This window comes from Miniopterus schreibersii (assembly GCF_964146895.1).
Source record: "Miniopterus schreibersii genome assembly, chromosome: 18".
Classification (NCBI taxonomy): domain Eukaryota; kingdom Metazoa; phylum Chordata; class Mammalia; order Chiroptera; family Miniopteridae; genus Miniopterus; species Miniopterus schreibersii.
In genome coordinates, this window is record NC_138121.1 from 5,916,744 (window position 1) to 5,941,721 (window position 24,978).

General features: G+C 49.9%; 1 protein-coding gene across 1 annotated transcript; it reads right to left on the reverse strand.

Annotated features, from left to right (window-relative positions):
- Nucleotides 1-275: 275 nt before the first annotated feature.
- Nucleotides 276-23,541, reverse strand: RELB (RELB proto-oncogene, NF-kB subunit). The gene is made up of 11 exons (XM_081118810.1): nt 23,296-23,541; nt 22,353-22,400; nt 17,190-17,530; nt 10,659-10,816; nt 9,234-9,325; nt 8,968-9,099; nt 7,223-7,327; nt 4,218-4,433; nt 3,405-3,473; nt 3,189-3,266; nt 276-1,054 (listed from the first exon to the last, which is right to left on the reverse strand). Exons 1-11 carry the CDS (start codon nt 23,348-23,350, stop codon nt 669-671), a joined length of 1,680 nt encoding a protein of 559 aa, XP_080974936.1. The 5' UTR covers nt 23,351-23,541; the 3' UTR covers nt 276-668.
- Nucleotides 23,542-24,978: the final 1,437 nt, after the last annotated feature.

Below are 24,978 nucleotides of genomic sequence, written 5' to 3' on the forward strand. Positions count from 1 at the left end.
GAATAGATTGAGCCCGGCTAGCGTGGCTCAGCAGTTGTGCTTTGACCTATGATCCAGGAGATCACGGTTGGATTCCAGGTCAGGGCACACGCCCTGGGGGTCGACCCCCAGTGGGGGGCGTTCAGAAGGCAGCCCATCAATGACAAATCTCTCATCATTGAGGTTTCTATCTCTCTCTCCCCCTCTCCATTCCTCTCTCTGAAATCAATAAAGATATATTGAAAAAAATAGATTGAGAAGGAACTAATAATAACAAAAAAAGAGACAAGATCCCTGAAGGCTCAAAATTCATCTTTATTGGAAAGAGAACAACCTACCCCCTATCTTCATGGGGAAGGAGGGCTGGGATCTGTACCCTCCTCCCATATGTACACTCTTCAGAATCATCCAGGAGAAGGTGCCCCCAATTGTGGGGACTGAGTGCATGGGAGCAAAGTCCCTTTTCCTCTCTGGACTCAGTTTTCTCATTTGTAAAATAGGCTCAGGGAAAACTCGTACTGCAGAGCTTCTTGCCAGCACTGAAAATGTCCGGTTCAGAAGGATGAGGTGGTGGGGAGACCTAACCAAGGGTGGCCCAAGGGGATGGGGGTACTGCCCATCCTGGTTGGGTTCCCACAGCCCCTTCCACCTCCCTCCCACCCAGTGCCTCTCCTCTGGCACTGAAGAGGCTACGTGGCCTCAGGCCCGGGGGACAGGAGGCCACCCCCAAAGCCCACCTCACGGTACTGATTGGGGAACATGTTGCTGCCCACAAGGCTGGCAGTGCCCCCGTCCCCGGGGACTGGAGCCTGGTATGAGTCCAGTGTCATTGGCTCAGGGCCGGGTGGCTCCCCAACTGTGGCCCCTGCAACCCCATTGCCTGTGACAGCGCTGGCAAGTGGCGGTGCAGGGGGCAGCATGTCCAGCATGGTGAAGAGCGTAGGGGTCGTGGTTTCATAGGGAAAGCCGTCATCCAGGAGTTCTGGCCCTCCAGGGGGCTCTAGGCCAGGGAGGGATACGGTGCTGGGAAAGAAGTCTGTGTCTGGCAGCAGGGCCGATGGAGGGAGGAACGGGCCTGCAAGGGAGAGGAGAAAGAGAAGGAAGCACAGTGGGCTTTAGAATCAACTTCTGGTCAGGTTCTAACTCAAATGGTCAGTCCCCTGCTAAATGTGTTATCAGTGTGGCCTTCTTTAATCCCAAAGAGAACCAGGGTTGAAACAACAGTCCTGCATTGCTGGGGAGTTTTCCCCAAGAATAAGGAAGGAGAAAAGGCTCAAAAGCACCCCCAAATATAAAGACAATCCAAAAAGTGAAATAAGCACACCAGTGAGAAAAAAAGAGACAAGACCCCCTAAGGCTCAAAACTCACTTTTCCAAAGTGAGAAGTCACCAGTCCCCAAATTGGAAGGTAAAATGACAAGGGTCATTATAGGAGAGCCTCTGTTTTTGAGACAAGATAAACTTTACCAGCAAAGGTTGATTATGCTTATCTCAGAAAGAAACTAAGGGCAGCTGGGACTCTCTATTTCCCAGCCTACCTTGCGGCTAGATATGGGCATGTGACTAAATTCTGCTGGCTGGAATGTAGGCATGACGGTTGGAGCTGCAACAGACATTTGGACCATGAAATGGAAACTTTGAGTTGAAAAAGGCAGAAGCTTGGGACTCTGGTGATCATGCAGCCACCAAACCATCCCTGGGCCACCTACCTCTGGACTATGTTTATGTGAGAGGACAAATAAAGTTCTGTCCTATTGAAGCCCCTGTTATTTGGGGTTTTGCTGTGAATACAGTCAAACATGATCATAACAAATGCAGGTGGCATGCCTGATTTCTGACAAGTTCCTAACATATGGCACAGCCTCTGTGCTAAATAACTATGTGACATGACTTCAATAAATTCGAGAAAGGACCCTGAGAAGTACAGTTTCCATCTGACAGATGAGTAAACTAAGGCCCAAACAGATCACACAGTGACTAAATTGTGGCCTCAGAATTCAAACCTAGTCTGATTCCAGAGGCCATGCATCTAACCATTGCACTATAGTGCCAAGGCAACTTTGCCGCAAGAATGAGAAAGGGGGGCTTTAGACATTGAGAAACTGAGGTGATGGAGGAAGCAGACGAATGGCAGGTGGCTGATGAGGAGGGGTTTGGGGATTGGGGATTGAAGATTGATGAAATGGTCTAGGATGGGTGGTTGCTAGGGGTGGAGCTGCTGGGCATTGGTTACAGTTGCAGTGGGGTGAGGGGACAACAGATGGTACTTGCAGTCTCCAGGGTGGGACTGACTGGAGTGTCCAGGCTGGGCCGACTGAGCAGTTGGTGGCTGGCTGGAAGGGGTGTTGGGGACAGTGTTCTTAGAGCTAGTGTCACCAGGTGGGAGGTCTCTGATGGCAACCAGACAGGACTGGAGTTTATGGGAAATAGAGGCTGGCATGTGAGTTGAGATGAAGGCAGGGGGAGAAGAGGTCAGAGGGTGGTCGGGCTAGATAGGCTCTGAATGTGAGATTGGCTGACCCCATTTATCCACCTACGCCCTGCTACCTGTTTCACACCCATCATCACTAATCTATACAGATGCCAAGATTCAACTCCCTGCTCCACCACGGATTAACTGTGTGACCTTAGACAAGAGACTTGGCCTCTCTGAACTTCAGTTTTTTCACCAGTAAAATAGGGTCTGAGTAGGGGGAATGATAGCACCTGCACTGCAGGGTGATTGTGCAGATCAAATGAGAAAAGACACACAAAGCACTTATATGCCTGTCATACAGTGTCTGTAAAATAAATACATTAAAATTTTAAAAGCCAATGAGGCCCAGCCGGCATGGCTCAGGGGTTAAACATCTGTCATCACTGATGTTTCTATCTCTCTCTCTGAAATCAATAAAGATATATTTAAAAATAATAATAACAATAAAAAGCCAATGAGGTAGGTAGGTAGTGAGACTTCTCAGGCGCTCTGAGCCTCTGAGAGGTGGAGCAACTTGGCAAAGGTAACACATCAAGTAGATGGCCCAGGGGAGATCAGAGCCTCCGGACTGTGTCCAGAATGGCTATTCTTCCTACTTTATGTTGCTGGCTAAGTGGTATGTCACTGGCCTTGTGGGAACTTTTGGGGGACCAGAAGAGGCCAGCAAAACAGGGCTGCAGCTCACCCTCATCCCACCCCAGGGGGCAGGGGCTGGCCCAGAGCCAGGACCTACCTGAGCCGTGGCTGGGCAGGAAGTGGTCCAGGAAGGCGGGCTTTTTCCTCCGCCGCTTGCTCTCGATGCCATGGGGGTCTGAGGGAAGACAGAGGTGAGGATCCCTGGAGTCCGACAGCCCCTCCTCCCCAGCCTGGGGTCCAGGAGGGCAGTGGGGCCACTCATCCCCTTCCAGGGACCCAGAGATGGGTGTGGGAAGGGACAGAGGGGACATACCAGAGCTGTTTAGCTCCCCAAGGACATCGGGCATCCCCCGTTTCCGCTTCTTGTCCACACCATAGCTGTCTGTTCAGGAGATGTCAGGGACATACAGAGTAATCCATCAATAAAAACAATTATGACTTAATTTTATAGACCGTTTGGGAAGTTGTTGAGCTGTTCTAGTCCTTGGCTGAACAGTGCAAATGGGTGTCCACACCTTAATCAGAATAAAACTCAAACCCACTTCTAGCCACACTGGTCTTTGCAGTTCTGGGAACACTCCAGGCAACATCCTGCCTCAGGGCCTATGCATTTGCAGTTTAAGCAGCTTAAAACACTCTTCCTCAACTCCTAGCCCTTCCCTGGAGAACTACGGAGTCATCTTCCCATTCTCAGCTCAGCTGTCCCCTCCTCCAGGAAGCCCTCCTTGACCCCTATATCTGAGTCAGATGCCCCCTCTGGGCAATCTGAGTCCCCTGAGCAACTGATTCCTCCCCAGTCCCGTCCACTCTTGTCGTCACTGTATAGGAATGGGTCTATCCTCCACAGGACTGAGACTCAAGAGAGGAGAGGAATGATTAAATCCTCTCAGGATGCCATGAGGTGGGTACTATTATTATTTCCATTTTGCACAGGAGGAGAGTGAGACTCTGAGAGGCCAAGGCCACACAGCCAGTAAGCAGCCGAGCCAGGATTTGAACCCTGGTCTGTGCAGCTCTGAGCCTGCATTCTGCTTCTGCCTCTTCCCCTTTCCCTTCTGAGTTGCCCCAAGCAAGGCCAAAGACCTGGTCTCTGGGGTGGTGCGCCACCCTGGGTTGTTGTGGTTACCGTGGTCCCGAGGCAGGTATGTGAAGGGCAGAGGCTCGCTGCAGACCCCATCGGTAAGCCGCTGCAGGAAGACATTGACTGTCACAGGTTCAACGATCTCCAGGTCCTCGTAGGGCGGCGTCTTGAACACAATGGCAATCTGGCGGTGCACGTCAGCCTGGGAGAAGTCAGCCCGGCCTTCCCAAGAGGCCCTGCTGAACACCACCGATATATCCTCTGTGGGAAAGTAAGGATATGACCTGAGCAAGGACACTGGGCCCCCAACTCATTCAGTCTCCACCCACATCAATATTAATATTAATGTCCTAAGAATAAAACTAATCATTGTGGTAGCTAACCTTCTGTTGAGCACCTACTGTGTGTCAATCATTATAAATTTTTTTAAATATATTATCTCTTAATCCAAAAGGCAGAGAATTTTTTTTAAAAATATATCTTTATTGATTTCAGAGAGAGGAAAGGAGAGGGAGAGAGAGAGATAGAAACATCAATGATGAGAGTCATTGATCGGCTGCCTCCTGCATGCCCCCAACTGGGGATTGAACCCACAAGCCGGGCATGTGCCCTGACTAGGAATCGAACCCCAATCACCTGGATCCTAGGTCGACGCTCAACCACTGAGCCATGCCTGGCTGGGCAGGCAGGTAGAATTAATATTCCCACTGTGTCAGGGGTCCCCGGGACCACTGTCAGATTCAGTTATTTATAAAGGAAACTCATAGGACTCAGAATACAGTCCTCACAGCTAGGATTTATCAGAGCACAAAGGTACCAAGCACCCTCAGGAAAGGGAAAAGGTGCCTGGAGCAAAGTCCAGAGGAAACCAGGCCCAAGCTTCTAAGGGTCTTCTCTTGGTGGAGTCACACAGACATGGCAGTTCCCCCCAGTAACAAAATGTGACAACACACACAAAATACTGTCTATCGAGGAAGCTCCTTAGAGACTCAGAGCCCAGGGTATTTATCGGGGGCTGGTCACCTAAGCACCCTCTGCCTGGCATGGACCAAAATCCCAGACTCCCAGAAGGAAAGCACGTGGTCCATACAAACCACATTGCTCATATAAACAGTGTAGGCACAGTGAGCCACTCTTATAGTCAGGGAACGGGGGGCGGAAACCCTCCCAAAATACAAGTTCCCAGAAGCCAGCCAAGGGCTAACCTTGTAAGCAGGCCTTTCAAAAGATAACAGTCTCGTCCTGGCCAGTGTGGCTCAGTGGTTGGCACATAGGCCCACACAGTGAGGGGTTTCAGGTTTGATTCCGGGTCAAGGGCACATATCTGGGTTGCAGGTTTGATCCCTGGCCTCGAGGGGTGGGGGGGTGTGTGGGAGGCAGCCAATCAATGTGTCTTTTTTTAATAATTTAATTTTTTAAAATATATCTTTATTGATTTCAGAGAAGAAGGGAGAGGGAGGAGAGAGATAGAAATATCAATGATAAGAGTCATTGATTGGCTGCCTCCTGCATGCCCCTCACCGGAGATCGAGCCTGCAACCGGGCATGTGCCCTGATAGAAAATCAAATCGGGATCTCCTGGATCCTAGGTCGATGCTCAGCGCTGAGCTGGCCAGGCTAATATGTCTCTTTCACATCGATGTTTCTCTCTCTCTCTCCCCTTTCCCCCCCTTCACTCTCTAAAAAATCAGTGGAAAAAATATCCTTGGGTGAGGATTAACAACAACAACGAAACCAGGATAACAGTCTCAGATCTGCTATGTTAACTCTTTTCTACAACCCACTTTATTTTTTAAAATATTTTTTAATTTTAATTTTTATGATTGATTTTAGAGAGAGAAAATGATTAACAGCACAGTCTGCCTGGATTCAAATCCTGTCTCTACCTACCTACCTGAGTGACCTTTAGCCACTTACTTAACCTTTCTATGTCTCAGTTTCCTCATCTGTAAAATGGGTATTATAATAATAGGCTCTACCACAAAGAACTATTAGGCAATTAGAATATCTAATGAATAATGTGTGAAAAGCACTTACAATAGAGCTTGGCATCTAATAAGAGCAAGATAAATATTAGCTCTTCTTTAGTACTGTCGGTGGTGATGTTATTTATAATAACAGAGACAGAGGGACAGAGACAGCAAGAGATGAGATAGAGAGAGAGAATGGGAGAAAGGGGAAACAGGAAGAGGGACACAGAAAGAGACAGACACAGAATAAAGTTTTTTTTAAAAAAAACGCACCTTATTTGTGCAGCTGGGCTATGTATGGCTCAGCGGTTGAGCATCAACCTATGATCCAGGAGATCGCCGTTTGATTCCTGGTCAGGGCACATACCTGGGTTGTGGGCTTGATGCCCAGTGGGGGGCGTGCAGGAGGCAGCCCATCAATGACTCTCTCATCATTGATGTTTCTCTCTCTCTCTCCCTTCCTCTCTCTGAAATCAATAAAGATATATTTAAAAAACAAAACAAACAAACAAACAAAAACCCCTTATTTGAGGAAGGGGCATTTGAACAGACATGACTGACATGGAGGAGATGCTTCTCCTGTACTCCATTCTCTTCATCCGTAGCCCTTATCACAATCATCATAAACTATTGATTTGTGCAACTCTACGGTGTTTGTATCAGAGCCTCCCAGTTAGTGAGCTCGCAGTGGCGAGGCCTGCCTGGCACCCAGGCCTGCCTGGCACCCTGCAGATCACCAGCAGGGGTGGCCCTCCTTCTCTGTACGTGAATGAGTGAGTGACTAGTGAGTGAATGAACCAATTGGTTGTGTCCCACTCCAAAATCAGAGTTCTGGATCCTTCTGCCCCGCGGCCAGGTTAGCCAGCTCCTCCTAACCCTCTCATCCTGGCTACCCCACAAGCCGCCAGACCCTCTCATCCTGGCTACCCCACAAGCCGCCAGACCCTCTCATCCTGGCTACCCCACAAGCCGCCAGACCCTCTCATCCTGGCTACCCCACAAGCCGCCAGACCCTCTCATCCTGGCTACCCCACAAGCCGCCAGACCCCCTCCGTCTGCTCGCTGCCCCAGGCCCCTCACCTTTCTGCACCTTGTCACACAACAGGTAGAGCTCCTCGCCACCCGTGCACGGCCCGCTCTCCTTGTTGATTCGGCAAATCCGCAGCTCGGATGTGTTTGTGGACTCTGGGAAGGAGCATGAGGAAGAGGTGTATATAAGAAAAAACAGGAATTCGGTCATCAAATCCTTACAAGTATCCCGTGGGTGCCTACCCGGGGCTGGGGAGGGGTGGGAAACAGAGAAGCCAGGGCACCTGACCCTCCTGGAACCCATGGTCTGGGTGGAAACAGAAGCTGCTCAGACAAGAGGGGGGTTAATGGACACGGAGAGGTCATCCATGCTGAGGTTTGGTGAGTGGCCCAAAGGGAGGCCCTCGGAATTCAGGGAGCAATGGCGGCACCAGGCGTTGGAGTCGATCCTTAGGTGAGGGTTAATGGCCTGAAATCTGTAGTGGACACCTGCTATTTTGCCTATCTACCAGTCCTGGCCCTTCTTCTGTTAACTGCCCCCCAGTTTTCCTGGGAGGGACCCTCCCTCATCTGTCTTGGGGATCAGGTAAGGCTGAGCCCCCTCCCCAGCCTGGCAGCGAGCATGTGCCCTAGATCCAGCCAATCAGAATATCGCCTCCTTCTGGCCACAGCTGATTGGTCAGAAAGGATCACATGACCAACACCGAGCCAATGAGACACAGCCCTGAGTCTTTGAGCAAAACTATTGGGAGCTGGGAGGAGCTGCCAAAGCGGTAGGATAGAGCCTGGAGCTGCGGGTAGTTCCCTCGCCCCCAGGCGGGAGGGCGCTGCGCAGAGTGATTCTAACGCAGACCAAGCGTCGCTGAGAGAGGAAGGGCACTGACCCAATTACATCTCTGAGGACCTGGATGCAGCCAGACCTGAAGCACTGTGCTACCTCTAGATTTTTATTTTTATTTAATGGAACAGACTAATTCTTTTTTTTTCTCCTTCAGCCCATTTGAATTGGGATTCTATCACTTGCATCCATAAAAGCCCTGATTGAATGAATATCCTTCCCCATTTCGATGCTGTGGCAGTCACTATAGGCTGGCTAAAACCTACTAGCCATTCCCAGTCCCCTCTTCTATGCCTGTACAACACTATAGGAGATGAAAACCTAGATACTTTCTTTCCCAGACTCCCTTGCAACCATGGGACCAAGTCTGGCCAATGGGACATCCACAGAAGTCTAACTTGGGGTGGTGAACACACAGATGACATATTATAGAATTGTACACCTGAAACCGATATCATTGTATTAGCCAATGTCATCCCAATAATGCCAGTATTTAAAAATAAGAAATCTATGAGGGGGATTCTGGGGCATATATTATTTTCTCTATCAAAGAGAGAAATATTATTACTCGCGCTACCTCTTCCCCAGAATAGCCTAATACAGTTGTACAGGTTGTACATCTACAATACTAGGAGATCCTGTTTACATAGGCTACATAGGAAATGCTGGCCCCTGGAACTGGGCAGTGTACCGCCTGCTCGCCATAGAGGGTGACACTGCCCATCATGCCTTGAATACAGTCACAATGTCTGGAGCTATGGCAGCCAGCTCATGACCATGAGGGAAAAGCAAAGAGAATCACAGAACTGCTGAACAGATTCCCCGATACTGCTGGATCCACAGGAACAGACTTCATAACTGAGACATATAGAAATAAAGAACTCCCTGTTGGTTCATGCCTTTTTATGTGGGGCTTTTGGCCAACGACAATCCTGTGGACACAGCACCCTTGACTCACTCTTGTCATAGACGGGCTCCGAGAGCACGGGGTCCATCTGGCGCATCTGTCCCTGCTGGTCCCTGTAAGAGGCCTGGAAGCAGATCCTCACGACGTTCATGTCCACCTCCTGGTGGTTCTTCAGGGACCCAGCTGTGGGAGAGATGTGGGGAGGCTGAGGCTGGGGGTAGAGAGCCTGGTGGGGGCAGAGGGGCTGGAGGAGGTGGTGGGGCCCAGGGAAGGTGTGGGAATGGGAGCGGGCAGAGGAGTTCCGGGTCTGGGCTCACCATTGTAGGGGTCGATGCCCAGCTGGATTTTCCGCTCAATGGCGGCCTCGATCTCCTTCTTCCTCACACACTGGATGCCCAGGTTGTTAAAGCTGTGGGGGGGGGGAGGCTGTCACGAGGGGGCAGGTGTAGCTCTAACCCACAGGAGGGCTCCAGCAGATGCTACTTGTGTTGGGACAGTCTCAGGGGCTGAGGTGCCTGGGCCCAGGGGTCCTAGCCTTGGGGTGGGGTGTCTGGGGTTCAAACCCTCCAGGAGTGTCAAGGATTCTTGAGAGAACCGGGGAATGCCCCTTATCTATACCACACGACAACACTGGCCAACCTCATTGGTAAGAAAACTGCAAATTAAACACCAATGCGATGTCAATTTTTAAAAACTCATCCAAACAGCAAAGATCAAAATATGTGCTAATACCCTCTGCAGGTGAGGCTGTGGAGAGTCAGGCCTCTCACCCCCTGCTGGTGGGGCTGTAAAGTGCTCTGGCAATTACACATTGGAGGACAATCTGGCCATATTCATTCCACAAACATTTTCTGAGCCCCTACTATGTGCCAGTCATGTGCTAGGCACTGGGGGATATAACAGGGAACAAAAGAGACAAAAATCCCTGCTCTTACTAAATGTATAGGTAACTAAAAATATATATGTACACACCTGGAGCAGCAATTTCATTTCTAGGAATTTATCCTAGAGAACCAAATTATCTATATTTAAAGCTATTCACTGCAGCTCAGTTAATCATAAAATCATAAGGGATTGAAACCATCATAGGTGCCCATTAATAGAGGACTTGTTCAAGTCACTGTGTACATCCACTCATTGGAATACAATGCAGCCAGTAAAAAGGATAGGGCAGCTCGAAATGTTCTGATAGGAACGCTCTCCAAAATGTACTGGAACACATAAATGAGGTGCAAGTGTCTGGTATTATTTGTAAGGAGGGAAAAGATATATCAACGCAGAGCATATTTTTAATTGCCTCCAGGAAGGGACACTGGTATCTGGAAGACTAAAGAAGGAAGGAAATTTATTTTTCACTGCACACCCTTTCTGAACCTTTTCACTTTTATTTATTAAAAACATATAAATTATAAAGTGAGAGAAAGAGTGGGACTTGCAGTTAAGTCAGGTCTGGGGTCAAATCCCAGCTCTACCATTGGCTCTCTGTACCCCTGCAACCTCTCAGAGCTTCAGTTTCCTCCTTTACAATATGGGAATAAGTACAAAGTTGTGAACGTGTAGGGCAGAGCTCCAGGCCTAGGGAGGGCCCTTCACCACCTCCAGGGCTCAGTTTCCCCATCTAGAAAATGCAATAGGGAGAGCCTGGCTAAGCTGCGCCTTGCCCGAAGGTCTCCCTGGGTGAGACCCTCAGAATTTCCGTGACCAAGAGTGAGGGCCTGGGGTCAGGGGTCAGGGTTGGGTACCTGTGCCGGGGACTGACGTGAGGCCGGAGCCGCACCCTGCAGACGCCGTCGGTGCAGTCTTTCCCCACAAGGCTGTGGGGGTGCACTCGGTGAGGCCAGTCCTTCCACACCAGGCATGCGGTCACCTCGACCTCCCGCAGCCCTCCACAGTCCCGGAGCTGCAGGAAGACAGGTGCTCTTTTGGGGATCCCATCATAGGTACCTGCACCCATCCAAACTCCCTGGGTAGCTCCCCGCCCCTCCCCCCCATGATAAAAGGGTATTTGCTTAAGGCCCCTCTGAGATCCTAAACCAGAGACTTCCAGCTGGTACCCTGGGGGCCTTGTAACAGGATAACTGCCCACAGGTTTGCTTCCTTTGGCCACTCTTTTTCTTTTTCTTTCTTTCATTTTTTTAATCTTCACCCGAGGATATTTTTTCCATTGCTTTTCAGAGAGAGTGGAAGAGAGAGAAAGGAACATTGATGTGAGAGAGACACATCAACTGGTTGCCTCCTGCAGGAGCCCAAACCAGAGCCGGGGATCAAGCCTGCAACCGAGGTACGTGCCCTTGGCTGGAATCGAACTGCAGGCCGACGCTCTAACCACTGAGCCAAACCAGCTAGGGCTGGCCCTCAGACTTTTAAAAACTGGATGCATATAGGGTGTCCAAGTACAGCCCACAGAACATCCTTGTAACAAGGGGAAAAAGACATCTTTTCAGTGTCTACCACCTTCACTAGGTGATCAAGGTCAGCATCACCAAGACTGAGCCCAAATGACTCGGGCACCCCCATGGCTGGGAAGGACACATCATCACGGCCGTGACAGCCCCTCCAGAAGCCCCTCCTGAATCTAATCTTGAAGGGTTATGGTTCAATTCCTGGTTACGACATGTACCTGGGTTGCAGGTTCGATCCCCAGCCAGTCAGGGTGCGTGCAGGAGGAAACCAGTCTACGTGTGTGTCTCTCTCTCCCTCCCTCCCTTCCGCTTTCTCTAAAAAAATCAATGGGAAAAAATATCCTGGGGTGAAGATTAACAACAACAAAAAAGATAGGTGTCATATTTTAGATTAAAGGAAAACAAATAGTAATGTATTTTTATATGGCTGGTAGTTCCACAGTGTATACGTAGGTAACTAATAAATAAAATAAACTGATGAACAAAATAGGTCCAGAGAGATGGAAGCATGGCACAGACTGACAGATCTCAGGAGGAAGGGTGGGGGTGGGTGGGAAGAGATTAACCAAATAATTTATATGCACATAAACATAGCCCATGGACACAGACAATAGTGTGGTGAAAGCCTGGGGTGGGGAGGGAACCAGGTAGAGGGGGACAATGGGGGAAAAATGGGGGACATCTGTAATATTCTCAACAATAAAGTAAATAAAAAATATCAAGCTGTACACTTAAGAGTTGGACTTAACACATATATTAAGATAAAATATAACAATATATAGTTTATTATATTAAATTTAATATATTAAATTTATATTAATTTCCTATTCAAGGTTAACTTGACTATTAAATTAATTGTTAATTTGATATTTAAAATTAAATTTAAAAATTTAATTATTAAATTAATATTTTAAGATAAAATGTAACTTATACAAATAACTCAATCTTTTAAAAAGAAGAGAGACTAAAGAGACACAACCACCAAATGCAACACGTGATCCTTGATTGGATCCTGGATTGAGGGGAAAGAAACAACTATAAAACACATTTTGGGGACAACTGGGCAATTTAAGTATGGACTTGCTAGATGACATTATGGAACACTGTTAATTTTCCCGGGGTAGTAACAGTGTTGTAGCTGTGTAGGAGCTTATTCTTAGGAGATGCACTTTGAAGGCTGAGTATGTAGAAGTGACATAACATGATACCTACAACTCATTTTGCAAATGGTTCAGTAAAAAAACCCAAAAAACAATGCGTATTTGTGTGTGTGGAGAGAGTGGCAGGTCCAGCAAATGTGGCAAAATGTCAACTGGTGCATATAGGTGAAGGGTACACAGGTGTTCACTGTCCTATTCTTTTAATTTTTCTGTAGATTAAAATTTTTCATCAAAACTCATCAAATGTATACATTAAATAAGTGCAACTTTTTGTATATCAACCATACCTCACTACAACTTTAAAAAACTAGAAAAAAAGATTTAAAAATTTTAAAATAGAATGTTGGGAAAACTTTGGAGCCTACATTGACAAAGTATGAGACGTCATGTTTTTTCAGATTTCCAGATTCTCTTTTTTAAAAAGGAAATTATGGCAAATGGGCCGAATTTCTGCTCAGCAACCACAGGTGGCAGTGGATAAAAATCGACCCCTCTAAACCATGGGCCCAGACCTGTGACGCTTCCTTAGGTCACCCCTGGGGCCCTGCTCTGAACTTCTAGAGCTGGTGCCCGGAAAAATACAATAAACCGGTGAGGTTCAGTGGGGTAATACTGCTCTCTAGCGGACATTTGGGGTATTGGGGTGATTCTGGTTGACACTGCGATGGGCACCCTTAGCGGGCAGTAGGCAAGGCCAGAGATGCTGCACAGCCTACAAATGAGGGATAGTCCCACACAAGACTTCTGAACCTCCCACCACCATTTCATGTCAGTGAAAAACCTGTTGAAAATGATCAGAGCCCAGAAACTAGCAATTTTACATATATAGTATTTTCCCCATAATTAAAAAATACACTGAATTTTAAGTCACCAAGTCCACCAGGCTGGCGCAGGCTGCATTCGTGGCCCCTGCATTAATGAGGTCAGAAGCAACTGCCACCTGCATTACGCTTCCCTGGGGCTGTGCCCGAGCATTTACATACTAAAATGAAATGTGCTTATATATGCTCCACTATTTTCTTTGATTTCTCCTTCAGTCTAATGTTAGGGCTTTATGGATCCTGGGCATGATTATGAGTAGAGGTAGGTGATATTGTCCATACATTTTGTTGAGTCAGACAGGATTAAAACCATTCACCTGACCAGCTTCCTGCTGTATTATTAGGAGATTTTGAAGAGATCAGAGTCAACAGTTTCAGGATTCATGAAGACTGCAAAGCCAAAATCTGTTCATCTTTGAGGTGACACACAAGATCGTGGATAAGGCACAAGGCCTTGGAGTAAGTCAGACCTGGCACCAAGCAGGGACTACCACTGGCCTTGTGCACATTAAACCTCCCTGGCCTACTGTCTTTAACTGTAGGATGGGTATCATTGAGTACCTGACACACAGAAGCACTTAGTACATGTCAGTAATTACAAGAGTAAACTTGCTGTGTGCCCCTAAGCAAGTAACTTACCCTCTCTGAGTCTCAGTTTCCTCTTCTGAAAGATGGGGATGAAAATCCTGAATCCAGAGTCAGAAACAGGTCATCCCCTATTGTTGGGCATTTACTGTTCTAACTCTCTGAAATCAAAACCAACACCAAGCCCAAATAATTGCCTGGAAAGACTGAGAAATAAAAAGCTGGGGAAAACACAGCCTACAGATAGCACCCCACAGATAACTTCTAATTACAAAGGGAAAGCTGTACCTTTACAAAGCAGACACCTGGCAGACACGACCTGTGATGGGCTGAATTGTGTCCCCCCAAATTCATATTTAAATTCCTAACTGTCAGTCCCTCAGAATGTGACTGTATTGGGAGGTAGGGCCTTTAAAGAGGCCATTAGGGTAGGCCCTGATCTGATCTGCCTGGTCTCCTTATGAGACCAGATGGCTGTTAGTTGGAGGATCATCCCATGCACCAAAAAGGTTGCGGGTTCAATTCCTGGTCAGGGCACATACCTAGGTTGTGGGTTGTGGGTTCATCTCCCTGGTTATGGGTTCGATCTCTGGTCGGAGTATGTATGGGAGGCAACCAATGAATGTCTCTCTTTCACATTGATGTTTCTCTGTCTCTCCCCCTTCCTCTCTCTCTAAAATAAATAAAAACATATCCTTGGGTGAGGATTAAATATAATAATACTAATAAAAAAAGAGGAGGTCATTTGAACACACAAAGAGATATCAGACAAGTGTGACACAGAGGAAAGACCATTTGAGGACACAGGGAGAGGGCGCCATCCGCGAGCCACGGAGAGAGGCCTCAGAGGAAACCAACCCTGCCGACACCTTAATCTTGGACTTGCAGCCTCCAGAACTGCGAGAAATAAATTTCAGTTGTTCAAGCCACCAAGTCTGTGGCATTTTGTTATAGCAGATTAAGTAGATTCACACATCCCCTATCGAATTAGAAAAACAGACAAAATGCTTAAAGATAAATAAGGGGCTATGATTGCCCCCAATGCACCACACTTACCCCCTTCACGAAAATCCAAAGACTGGGAATATGTATCTCCAAGGAAATCATTCTTTTAACCAGAATGTCAGCTGACTGCAGGCTGCTTTTGGCTACGATGCCTGAAGCCAGATCAAGTAGCAACTACAACCATCCAACTGTGTGAAGGGGGCAGCGTGCCAGTGCTGGGCCATCTCCCTGGTGTCCTCATAGCTTCCAGAAGGCAGGAGCTTCATCTCCATTTCACAGATGAGGAAACTGAGGCCAAGATAAGCACTGGGCTTGTCCCAATTCACACAGCTGGTAAGTGGCAGAGTCAGGACTCAAACCCAAGTCTTTCTGACAGTAAAATCCCAACTTTTGCAGGACAGGGTTGCTTTGCTAATCACCCAAATAACCCCCTGAGTACAAATCCCATTGAGAGACAGGGAGGACAGAGAGGCAGGAGACCTCATTCAAGAGAGCACGGACCTGGCGGGGGGGATGTCAGGAAAGGTGCCCCTGAAGTGGGCTGTGGCCTCATGGGTGAGTAGGAGGTGATCAGGTTGTAGGAGAGCACTCCAAGTAGAAGGAACAGCATGTGCAAAGGCCAGGTGGCTGGTAGGTGGCGAGTGAGGAAGGGATGGGTGGAAATGGGCCAGACAATGAGAGGTCTTGGAGGCCTGGCAAGGGGTTTGGGCTTCCTCATGGGTGCACTGGGGAGCCAAGGGAGGGTTCTGAGCAGGGAAGAGGAGCAGACGTGCAATTTAACAGAACTCCTCTGGCTGCCTTGTGGGGGCGAGGGTGGGGGCAGGGGTTGTAGAAGACTGACAGCTGGTGACTAGGAAGGAAGCTGAAGGTCAGGGAGAAACCAGGGCTGAGACCTGGGGCTAGTGGAATGGTTAGTACACAACTGAGGTTCAGTAAACATTTGCGCAAGCACATGAAGGCTCCGTACTGGGGAAGGGCAAGGAACCAGGCCTCAGACACCACTGGGAGAAACAGTTATGGACACAGCCCCAGGGAGGACAATTGGGCAACATCCATCAAATTACCTCTGACCAGCAATTCCACTTCCAGAAGTTATCTTAGTGACACAAATGAAGGAAATAATAGATGAAGCGTGTCATTCTCTACAGCCCTGCTGATGATAAATAGCCGAGACTGGAAACAACCTAACTGCCCACCAATAGGAGACTGCACAGAAACCACCACACATCCTCACAACGGGATACCACGGAAAAGAGAATAGGGCAGCTTTACATACGCTAGTGTGAGCTTAGCTCTAAGGTATATTCTTTTTTTTAATCCTCATTGGAGGATCTGCTTATTGATTTTTAGAGAGAGAGGAAGGGAGAGAGAAAGAAACATCGATTGCTTGCCTCCTGCATGTACCCCAACCAGGGATTGAACCTGCAACCTAGGTATGTACCCTGACTGGGAACCGAACCTGCAACTTTCTGGTATACAGGACAATGCTCCAACCAACCAAGCCACCTGGCGAGGGCCAAGATATATTCTTAAATAAAAAATAAAGCACAGCACAGAACAGTATACATATACAGATGCTCCTCGACTTATGCTGCGGTTACGTCCTGATAAACTTCCCAGTGTAAGCTGAAAATATCGTTAGGTTGAAAATGCATTTAATGCGCCTCACCTACAGAACATCATAGCTTAGCCCAGCCTGCCTTAAATGTGCTCAGAACACTTACATCAGTCTGCAGTTGGGCAAAATCATCTAACACAAAACCTATTTTATAATAAAGTGTGGACCATCTCATGTAATTTATTACGCATATAATAAAGTGGGATGGCCAAGCCTAAGAGCAATGATGATGATAATATAAAAATATCAGCAGCTCAACTCTGTTGAGTGCTTACCAGCTGGAGGTCCTTAGCACGTATAATGAACTCATTCACGCCTCCCAACAGCCCCAGCTGGTAGCTATTATTACCATCCCATTTTGTAGAGGAGGAAACTGAGGCACAGAGGGGCTGAGACACTTGCCCAAGGCTGCACAGCTAGCAAATGGCTGAACAGGGATTCCAACCCAGGCGCTCTGATCCTTACGGCCTCGTTTTGAACCAGGAGGCTACCCTGCCTTTACAGCCGTGATCATTTGGATCAATCCCGCCCAAATGCTGGGAAGAAGGCCTTTCTCTGAACGCCCTTTACAATTTGGTTCCGGCAATAGCAACGGCAGGAAGGATAACCACGGTCAAAGACGTGAACCAACGCCCGCGCGCGAATGCGGGGGCGGGGAGGCGCCCCCGGCCCCGGGCCCCACCTCGATGGCGGGCAGCGTCTTGCTGGCCTCGGTGCTGCTCTCGCCCAGGATGCTGCCGGCCGAGCGGCCCTCGCACTCGTAGCGGAAGCGCATCCCCCGCTGCTTGGGCTGCTCCACGATGACCAGGTGCGGCCGCGGCCCCGCGCCGGGCGCCGGGGGCCCGAGCCGGCCCAGCGCGCAGCCCCAGGGCGGCGGCGTGGCGGGGGGCGCGGCGGGGCCCAGGGTCACGGTGCTCAGGGAGGCCGCCCCGCGCGACACCAGGCGCGTCAGCCCCTCTCCCGGGCCCGGCGGCGCCACCTCCAGGCCGAAGCCGTTCTCCTTGATGTACTCGTCGATGATCTCTGCGGGAGAAGCAAAAACCCGGGTGCCTCTGGTTATAAAAGAAAAGGCTTGGTCACCCCCCCCCGCCTTTTCCAATCCATTCATTTCTTCTAGACATTTCTTGCGGGCCGAAGGCAGGGGCCTCAGCGCCAAAACACACAAAAGCCCCTGCGGTCCTTCTGGCCAGCAGCCTCCCAGCACCCAGGAGCCAGAACCCCGCGGGGGGGGGGGGCGGCCTGGTTTCTCTGCCCCTGCACCCTCATGTCCACTGCCTTCCGTAAGAGCACCACCACCCACCCTGTGCTCAAGCTTGGGGGGGGGGGGGGTGTGCATCTGTATTAGTTTCTCATGATCTCACATCTCCAAGTCCCATCCATGAACTTCCACTTCTATCTCAATTCTCTCCACCCCCATTGCCTCCACCCTGGTCCACCCTCCATGTCTCCCATCTCAACCACCACTCCCGTTCCTCCAGTCTGTCCCCCACACACAGCCAGAAAGATCTTATATCAGACCATGTTCCCCCATCTGTCAGAAGCCTCCAGTGGCTTCATCTCCCTTAAAGTCAAAGTCAACACCCTACCCATATAAAACCCTCTCCAAACTCCATGCATCTCAGAAAAATAAAACCCCACAGCCTGGTGCTGGCACGGAGCCTTGCTGTGGACTGGCCCCTGCTGTCCTGGGCCCTCCTGCCTCCCCCTCTTACTCTGATCCAGTCTTTTTTCTGTTGCTTGCACCCGCCAAGCCTGGCCCTCTTCGGGCGGTGTACTTGCTCCCCCATCTGCCTGTTCCATGCTTCCCTCCATTCAACCCCTACTGGCTCTTCATCCTCTGGTCTTAGTTCAAATGCCACCTCTTCAGAAAGGCCCCATCTGCTGTCTTTCTCAGGCCATCTCTCCCTCTACTGTTTATTTCCTTCACAGCCCTTAGCCCAGTCGAACCTTAACTTGTTCATTTACTCCTTTCCCTACTGTCTCCTCCACTAGAGTGTCAGCTCCCGAAGGGCACTTTGGTCCGTGACTGAACCCCCGGTGCCTAGAACAGCCTGGCAACGTGGCAGGTGCTCAGTACAATTCCCTGAAGGAATGAAAAGTGACACTAAAGGCAGCTGACATATACAGTCGTTGCTAGGTGTCACGCACGGCTAATACCTTGGAAATATGACTATTAAAATCCCCCAACAGTCCCAGAAATCACACTGTGATGCTCCCTTCAACACCCCAACAAGGAAGACCTGTCTGTGAGCACTTGGACTCCTCAGCCTCCCCCAAACTTGCCCTGTGATACTCACCCAGTTCATCTGTGGAAGGAAGAGAAAGAAAGAGAAAGGTGAGGTACAGTTGAGTGGTCAAAACTTTCATTTTTTAAGACAGATCCCCACCCTCTTCTGGTACCCTCCTCCTCCCCCCATCCTGGGAAACTGGGCTCTGGCTCCCAGGGGAGCTAAACCCCAACCTCCATATCCCCCTCATGGGCTACCTTCCATTTAGCTCCCAATGTTGGGGTCCCAGGGTCAGCGTCCCCTCAAATGTCTCCCCAAGATAATTTAGGCCAGAGATTATAAAGCATTGCTGGGAATTCAAGGAAAAGCCAAGGGTCTTATAACCAGGGGAAAAATGGACACTCAAGATTCTAAACCAAATGTGGGGGTACTCCCTCCCTACAGCCCACCCTAGGCCCCCAGAGGTCACTGGCTGGTGTCTGAAGATCCCAGGAGGCCAATCCTCCTCCTCCAAGCAGCCACCCACTCTGCATCATAGACCAGTCCCCCAGCAGTGCCCACCTGCCATCCTGGATTGGCCCCTACTTCCTGAGAGAGGAGGGACAGTAATGTTGGGGAACCCTTATCCCTCCTCAGGAAAGCTCAGCCTGGAAGGGGCCATGTTGAAACCGAAACCAACCTCCCTTTATTCCACAGACAGGACAAGGGGAACCCCAGAGGGAGCAAGTGAGCCCGAAGTCACACAGCAAGCGAGGGCAGGCCGGGCCAGACGCCCCACCCAGGGTTGCCTGGCTGGCCACTGGCCTCAGACACCAACCAGCCCCGATGCCAGACCTGTCCTCCTCCTCTTGGGGAGTGGCTCCTGGCAGCCAGACCTTTGCTCCTTGGAAAGCAGTATTCCTGCACCCCTTATCTCATCCAATCTGTGAAGTCAGCAGGGTGGGGAAGACACCCTCACTTGGTAGATGGGGACACTGAGGCTGGGAGAGAGGAAGGGACGTGCTATAGATCACTGATAGGACAACCTCAAGTCACTTGAACTTGGAAAAACATTAGGTATCTATGCTGAATGACCTGGGGACCCAAGGATAAGTTAGACTTTGTCTGGGCCCTCAAGGAGCTCCTAGGCTGCAGGGGGAAACTGAGGCCCTGGGCAACAATGGCCAGAGCTTTGGATTGCCTCAGTTCAGATTCTGGCTCTGCTGCTTGCTAGCTGTGTGGCCTTAAGCCCATTACTCAATGAGTTTGTGCCTCGGTTTCGTTTGTGATCTATAAAATGGACACAATAATGCCTGCCTCATTGGGCTGTTGTGGAAATTAAATGAGCTAATACTATATAGGAAGCACTTAGAACTGTCACAATAGTAGGTGCTATATAAATGCTGGCTGCTATTAAACAAGGTGTTGGGAGACATTGTTTTATAGCCTAGGTAAACCATTTCCCATCTCTAGGCCTCACTGGTATGTCTATAAAATGGGGATGTTGGAAGACATGGTTTCAGAGCATGGAGTGTAGAGTCACACAGATGTTAGTTTGAATCCCAGCTGTCACTCACTGGCTGTGTGGCCTGGGTCAAGTCACTTAACCTCTCTGAGCCCCCCTCTGTACATAATGAGGTCTGCGCTCCTATCTCAGGCATTAACGTGAGGATTCAGGATCACAAAGGGAAATTGCTTAGCACAAGATCTGACCATTTGAGGCCCTCCATAAAGCTTAGCTAATATTATTGTTATCTAAAATCCTTTTTCAGCCAGGAAATACTAGAAATTTCCTCCCCTTATTCAAGGCTCAGCTAAAACAACACCCTACACAGCCCCCAACCTCCCATACAGACCTGCTGCCATCCAGGGGCAGCCAGGATGGGCCACACTTGAGCAGATCTGAGAGCAGAAAGCCAGCTATGTCTTTCCTACCTCAGTGCCTTTACACATGCTGGTCTGTGCCAGAATGCTCTTCCTCCAGTTCATTGCATGGCCTCCTCTCATTCTTTCAAGTCCCTATCCAAATGTCATCTCCTAGATAGGTCTTCCCTGACCACTGTATCCAAGAGTCCCCAGAACCCCCACTATAATCACTTACAGTTAGATGCCTTTGTTTTATCATTTAAATGGAACTTACTAGAATCTGACATGATCTTAAGTTACAGTGATTCATATCTGTCTGCTGTAGACTCTGAGCACCACAGAGTAGGAAACATGTCTGCCCCATCCCCACTGTATACCCAGACCATGGTATGTGTCAAAAGGAGGGAAATTTTCCCTCCCACTCTATCTCAGTAGTTCTCCCATCCTCTGCCTGCTATCAGATATCACTGACCCCAAGATTTCATCATAGCCTTTATCACACTTTATAAACCCTTGTTTAATTTATTGTTTGTGTGTCTGCCTCCATATCTAGGTAGGGAATCCCATGCAGGTGGAGCCAACGCTGTTTCAGTCACTGCTGAGTCCCCAGCACTGCCCAGCACAGAGCCAGGTACAGAACAGGAACTCAATAAATATTTATTGAATGGATGACCTCAGAAATTATTCTCAATTGAAACCAAAGACCTAGGTCTCAGGCCAGAAAAGTCTCAATCTTGTTCTAGCTCAGAACTAGTGCTTCGGCAGTACCTGTCCCCAGTGCCATCTCCAACCATTCACTACCACCCAAACTCACAGATTTGTTAGAAAACCTGCAGCGCCTCCTCCCCAGTCAGGTCAGCACTTCTGGTGTCCATCCCAAGACTCTACCTCCAGAGAAAGGCTCAGACCTAGCCCACTGGGGGCCACTGAGTTTCCATGGTGACAGGACTTATCCCTGCCCTCCAAATCTCAGTCTATTAATAAGAGAGAGGATGTTTCATTTGGCTACGATTCTGCATTTCCTTGGGCAGTACTGACTTTTGGATGGCACAAGCTGAGGGACCTTATAGACTAGTGGTTCTCAGCATCTCTTGGGAACTTGCTAGAAATAAAAACTCTCAGAACCCATCCTAGACCTACTGAATCAGAAACACTGGAGGTGGGGCCTGACAATGTTTTAACAAGCTCTCGGGGTGACTCTGATGCACACATAGGTTCAAGAACCACTGTTATAGACTGTTTAATAATAGTAATAATTATTATTATTATTACGCCACAAACAATTAACACTTATTGAGCCTTTACTGTATGCCAGTTACTACTTTGAAAGTTTACCTGTATCAGCTCATTTAATCCTGTTAGTCATCCTAAAAGGGGGAGACACTGATATTATGTCCATATTACAGATGAGGAACACTGAGGCCCAGGGAGAAGTGACTTGCAGGCATTTGCACAGTTAGGGGTGGGTATCACCAACATGTAAACACCAGTCCCAAAGCCCAAGTGTGATTATTACCCTCTGCACTACCACGTGAATCTCTACAGAAGACTCCTCTTAGAGTGTGAATAGGTGCTTAGTTTTACCTGTCCAACTCCTAATCACCTGGGAGGTAGGGGCATCTGGGACCCCCATCTAGATGAGCAGGAAGGGACACCATCAAGGAAAGCTGTGGTGGACCTTGGTGAAACCCCCAGACAGAGGCGTGCCCAATGGATTCCCCCTCCCCTGTCCTGAGTGTGCAAGAGGGCAGGAACTGTGGAAGGCTGCTCACCCGTGGTCCTGGAAACCGCCAGCGAGAGGGAGGAGAGGTCCGGGGACCCTGCAGGGAGGGAGGCGAGTCTCAGGAGGTGATGGAGATCCCACGGAACCCGTCGGGCCCCACCCTCTTGCTCTCCTGGCCCGCCCCTTCCTCACCCCTCGCCCAGAGTCTGGCCTTAGCTCCTTCCCTAACTTGGGAACAGCTCCTTAGTTTCTGTCATTCACCCCATCCTTTCATCACACTCAGGCCCCGCGCCTGCAGGAGTCCTCCTCAGCCTCCGTTAGGAGAGCCGCCGCGCCCTTCCTTCTCTCGGGGGGCAGCCCCTAACCCTTCACTTTTTCAGTGTCAAGACAGTCCCTTTCTTTCAGATCCTGCCTCCACTCTCCGAGGCAAGCACCCCCCACTCTTTCTTCTCTGAGTCAGGCCCCTCCCTTTTTCTTTCCATACAGCCCCCCCCTCTTCTCTCTACCGGAGTCGGGCCCCTTCCTTCACCCCCTCGGAGTGTGCCCTCGCCCCCTTTTCCACCCCCAGGCCCCGCCCCTTACTCTGAGTAGGACCCAGCTTCCTCCTTTGAGTTAGGCCCCGCCCCTTCTGTGAGCCAGGCCCCCTTTCCTGCCCTCTCCTAGTCGGGCCCCGCCCCCACCCCTCTGGAGCAGGTCGGGCTCTTCCTTCTTGGAGTCAGGCCCCGCCCCTCTCCCTCTCGGAGTCGGACCCCGCCCCCTTCTTTGCCTCAGGGTCAGGCCCCGCCCCCTCCTCACTCCGTAGTGGGACGTCTGTCTCTTACCTCGGGCCAGACCCTGTCACCATCTTCTGCCTCCTTCCTTCCCTCTAATACAGTGTCCCCCGAACCCTTACACTCTCCCCACAAAACCCCTGGACTCCTGTAGGAGCCCTCAGAACCTTCGCATCATCAATCCCGCCCCAGTCTCTTCTCCTGAACCCCGGCCCCGCTTACCTAAGGCCCCCAGCTCCGGCGCAGCGGACGGTCTGGCGACGCGGCGACTCGGCATGGCCCGACCAGTGGGGACGGACGGCCCGGAGGCCGGCCCAGACTAAAACACACACGGGGCAGGCCGGGCAGCCAGGCGGCACTGTCCGGCGGACGATCGCGGGTCGGACGAGCAGCGCAGGGGCTGGGGCTGCAGGCCGGGTAGGACGCGCGGCGCCCGGGGTTGCGGGGGGCGGCGGGCCGGGCCGGGCGAGCGGCGGGCGGGGGCGGGGCGGCGGAATTCCCCGGCGCTGCCGGCCTGCGCGTCCATTGGCTGTCACTCCGTCGTGACGTCACGCAAGGGGAACGGGAAAACCCCACGCGTCACGTGGCCTCGGGGGCGGGGCCGGCCGGGAAGAGGAGGTTGGGTGTTCGGGAGGGGCCGGCGCGTCTGGCCATTGCTCTGGGGTAGCCAGCTGAGGCCTGCTTAGAGCCATTCACGCCCTACCCATGGAGCAAGTCGGGAAACTGAGGCCCGCTCCCCACTACAGGTCTGCCAGCGGGACTTGAACCTTTTGTTTTTCTGGCTGGAAGGGAAGCTTTGGGATCAATCAGGAGGTTGCCAGGGCTCTACAGCTGTCATTGATAATGATTTTTAGGAAACCTCCATGATTTCTCTACGGCTCATTTTCTGTAAATTTGGAGTGAAAATACTTAAACATTTAAAGCTACAATGTCAGTTCTAGGTTTTTGTTTTGTTCCTTGCTGTATCCCTAGCACCAGAAACAGCGATTGGAACACAGTAGGTACCCAAAAAATGTTTATTGAATGAATGGATGGATGTTTCATTCCTCCCCACAGCCCCTTTAAGTTTCCTAGTAGCCAAGGAAACTTTACAGCTCCAAGGCTCAGTAACTCAATCTGGGAATGACAACAGTGTAGCGCCAGTGTACTTCCTAAGCTATGTGCTGACCCTTGAGCGAAGTGCTTACCTGGGGGCCTCACAGATGCTTCACACCTCACACAACAGAGGCCCGTGATAGGACTGGGATTCTTGCAGAAGAGAGTAAGGCTCAAGGAGGGGCAGCCATTTAGATCATAGTCCTAAAGCCTCCCGTCCTTCAGAATGACTGGGTGACCAGCAGGTTCCAACTTGGACACCAGGCACCCTGACCAGAGTGCTGTATCTGCTTGTGTAAAATTTGAATGTTCCTCTTATCTCCATGGCTCACAAAGACTCACTGATTCATTATTGGACATACACTTATTCACACACCTGCTATATGCCAGAGCCTGCACTGGGCATTGGGACACAGCACTCACCAACCAGGCCTGGTACCTGCTCCTGGGAGGCAGCAGCAGTTTCTCAAAGTGTGGCCTCCCAGCCCTTCAGGCTCAAGTTGGAGTGCTACTGCTAGACAGCAAAGTATTGAGCAAACTTTTTAAAAACTGCAAAGGGCCAGACAGCAAATATATTACACTTTAGGCTCTGAGGGCCAGACAGGACTCCAAGCTCAACTCTGCCATAGAGCAAAAGCAGCCAGACAATACAGAAACAATGAATGTGGCTGTGTTCCGATAAAACATTATGGATATTGAAATTCAAATTTTGTATAACTTTCATGTGAAACAAAATATGGAGTTTTAACCATTAAAAATATTTTAAATTACACAAAAGCTGTGAAAGGCTGGATTTGGCCTGCAGGCTGT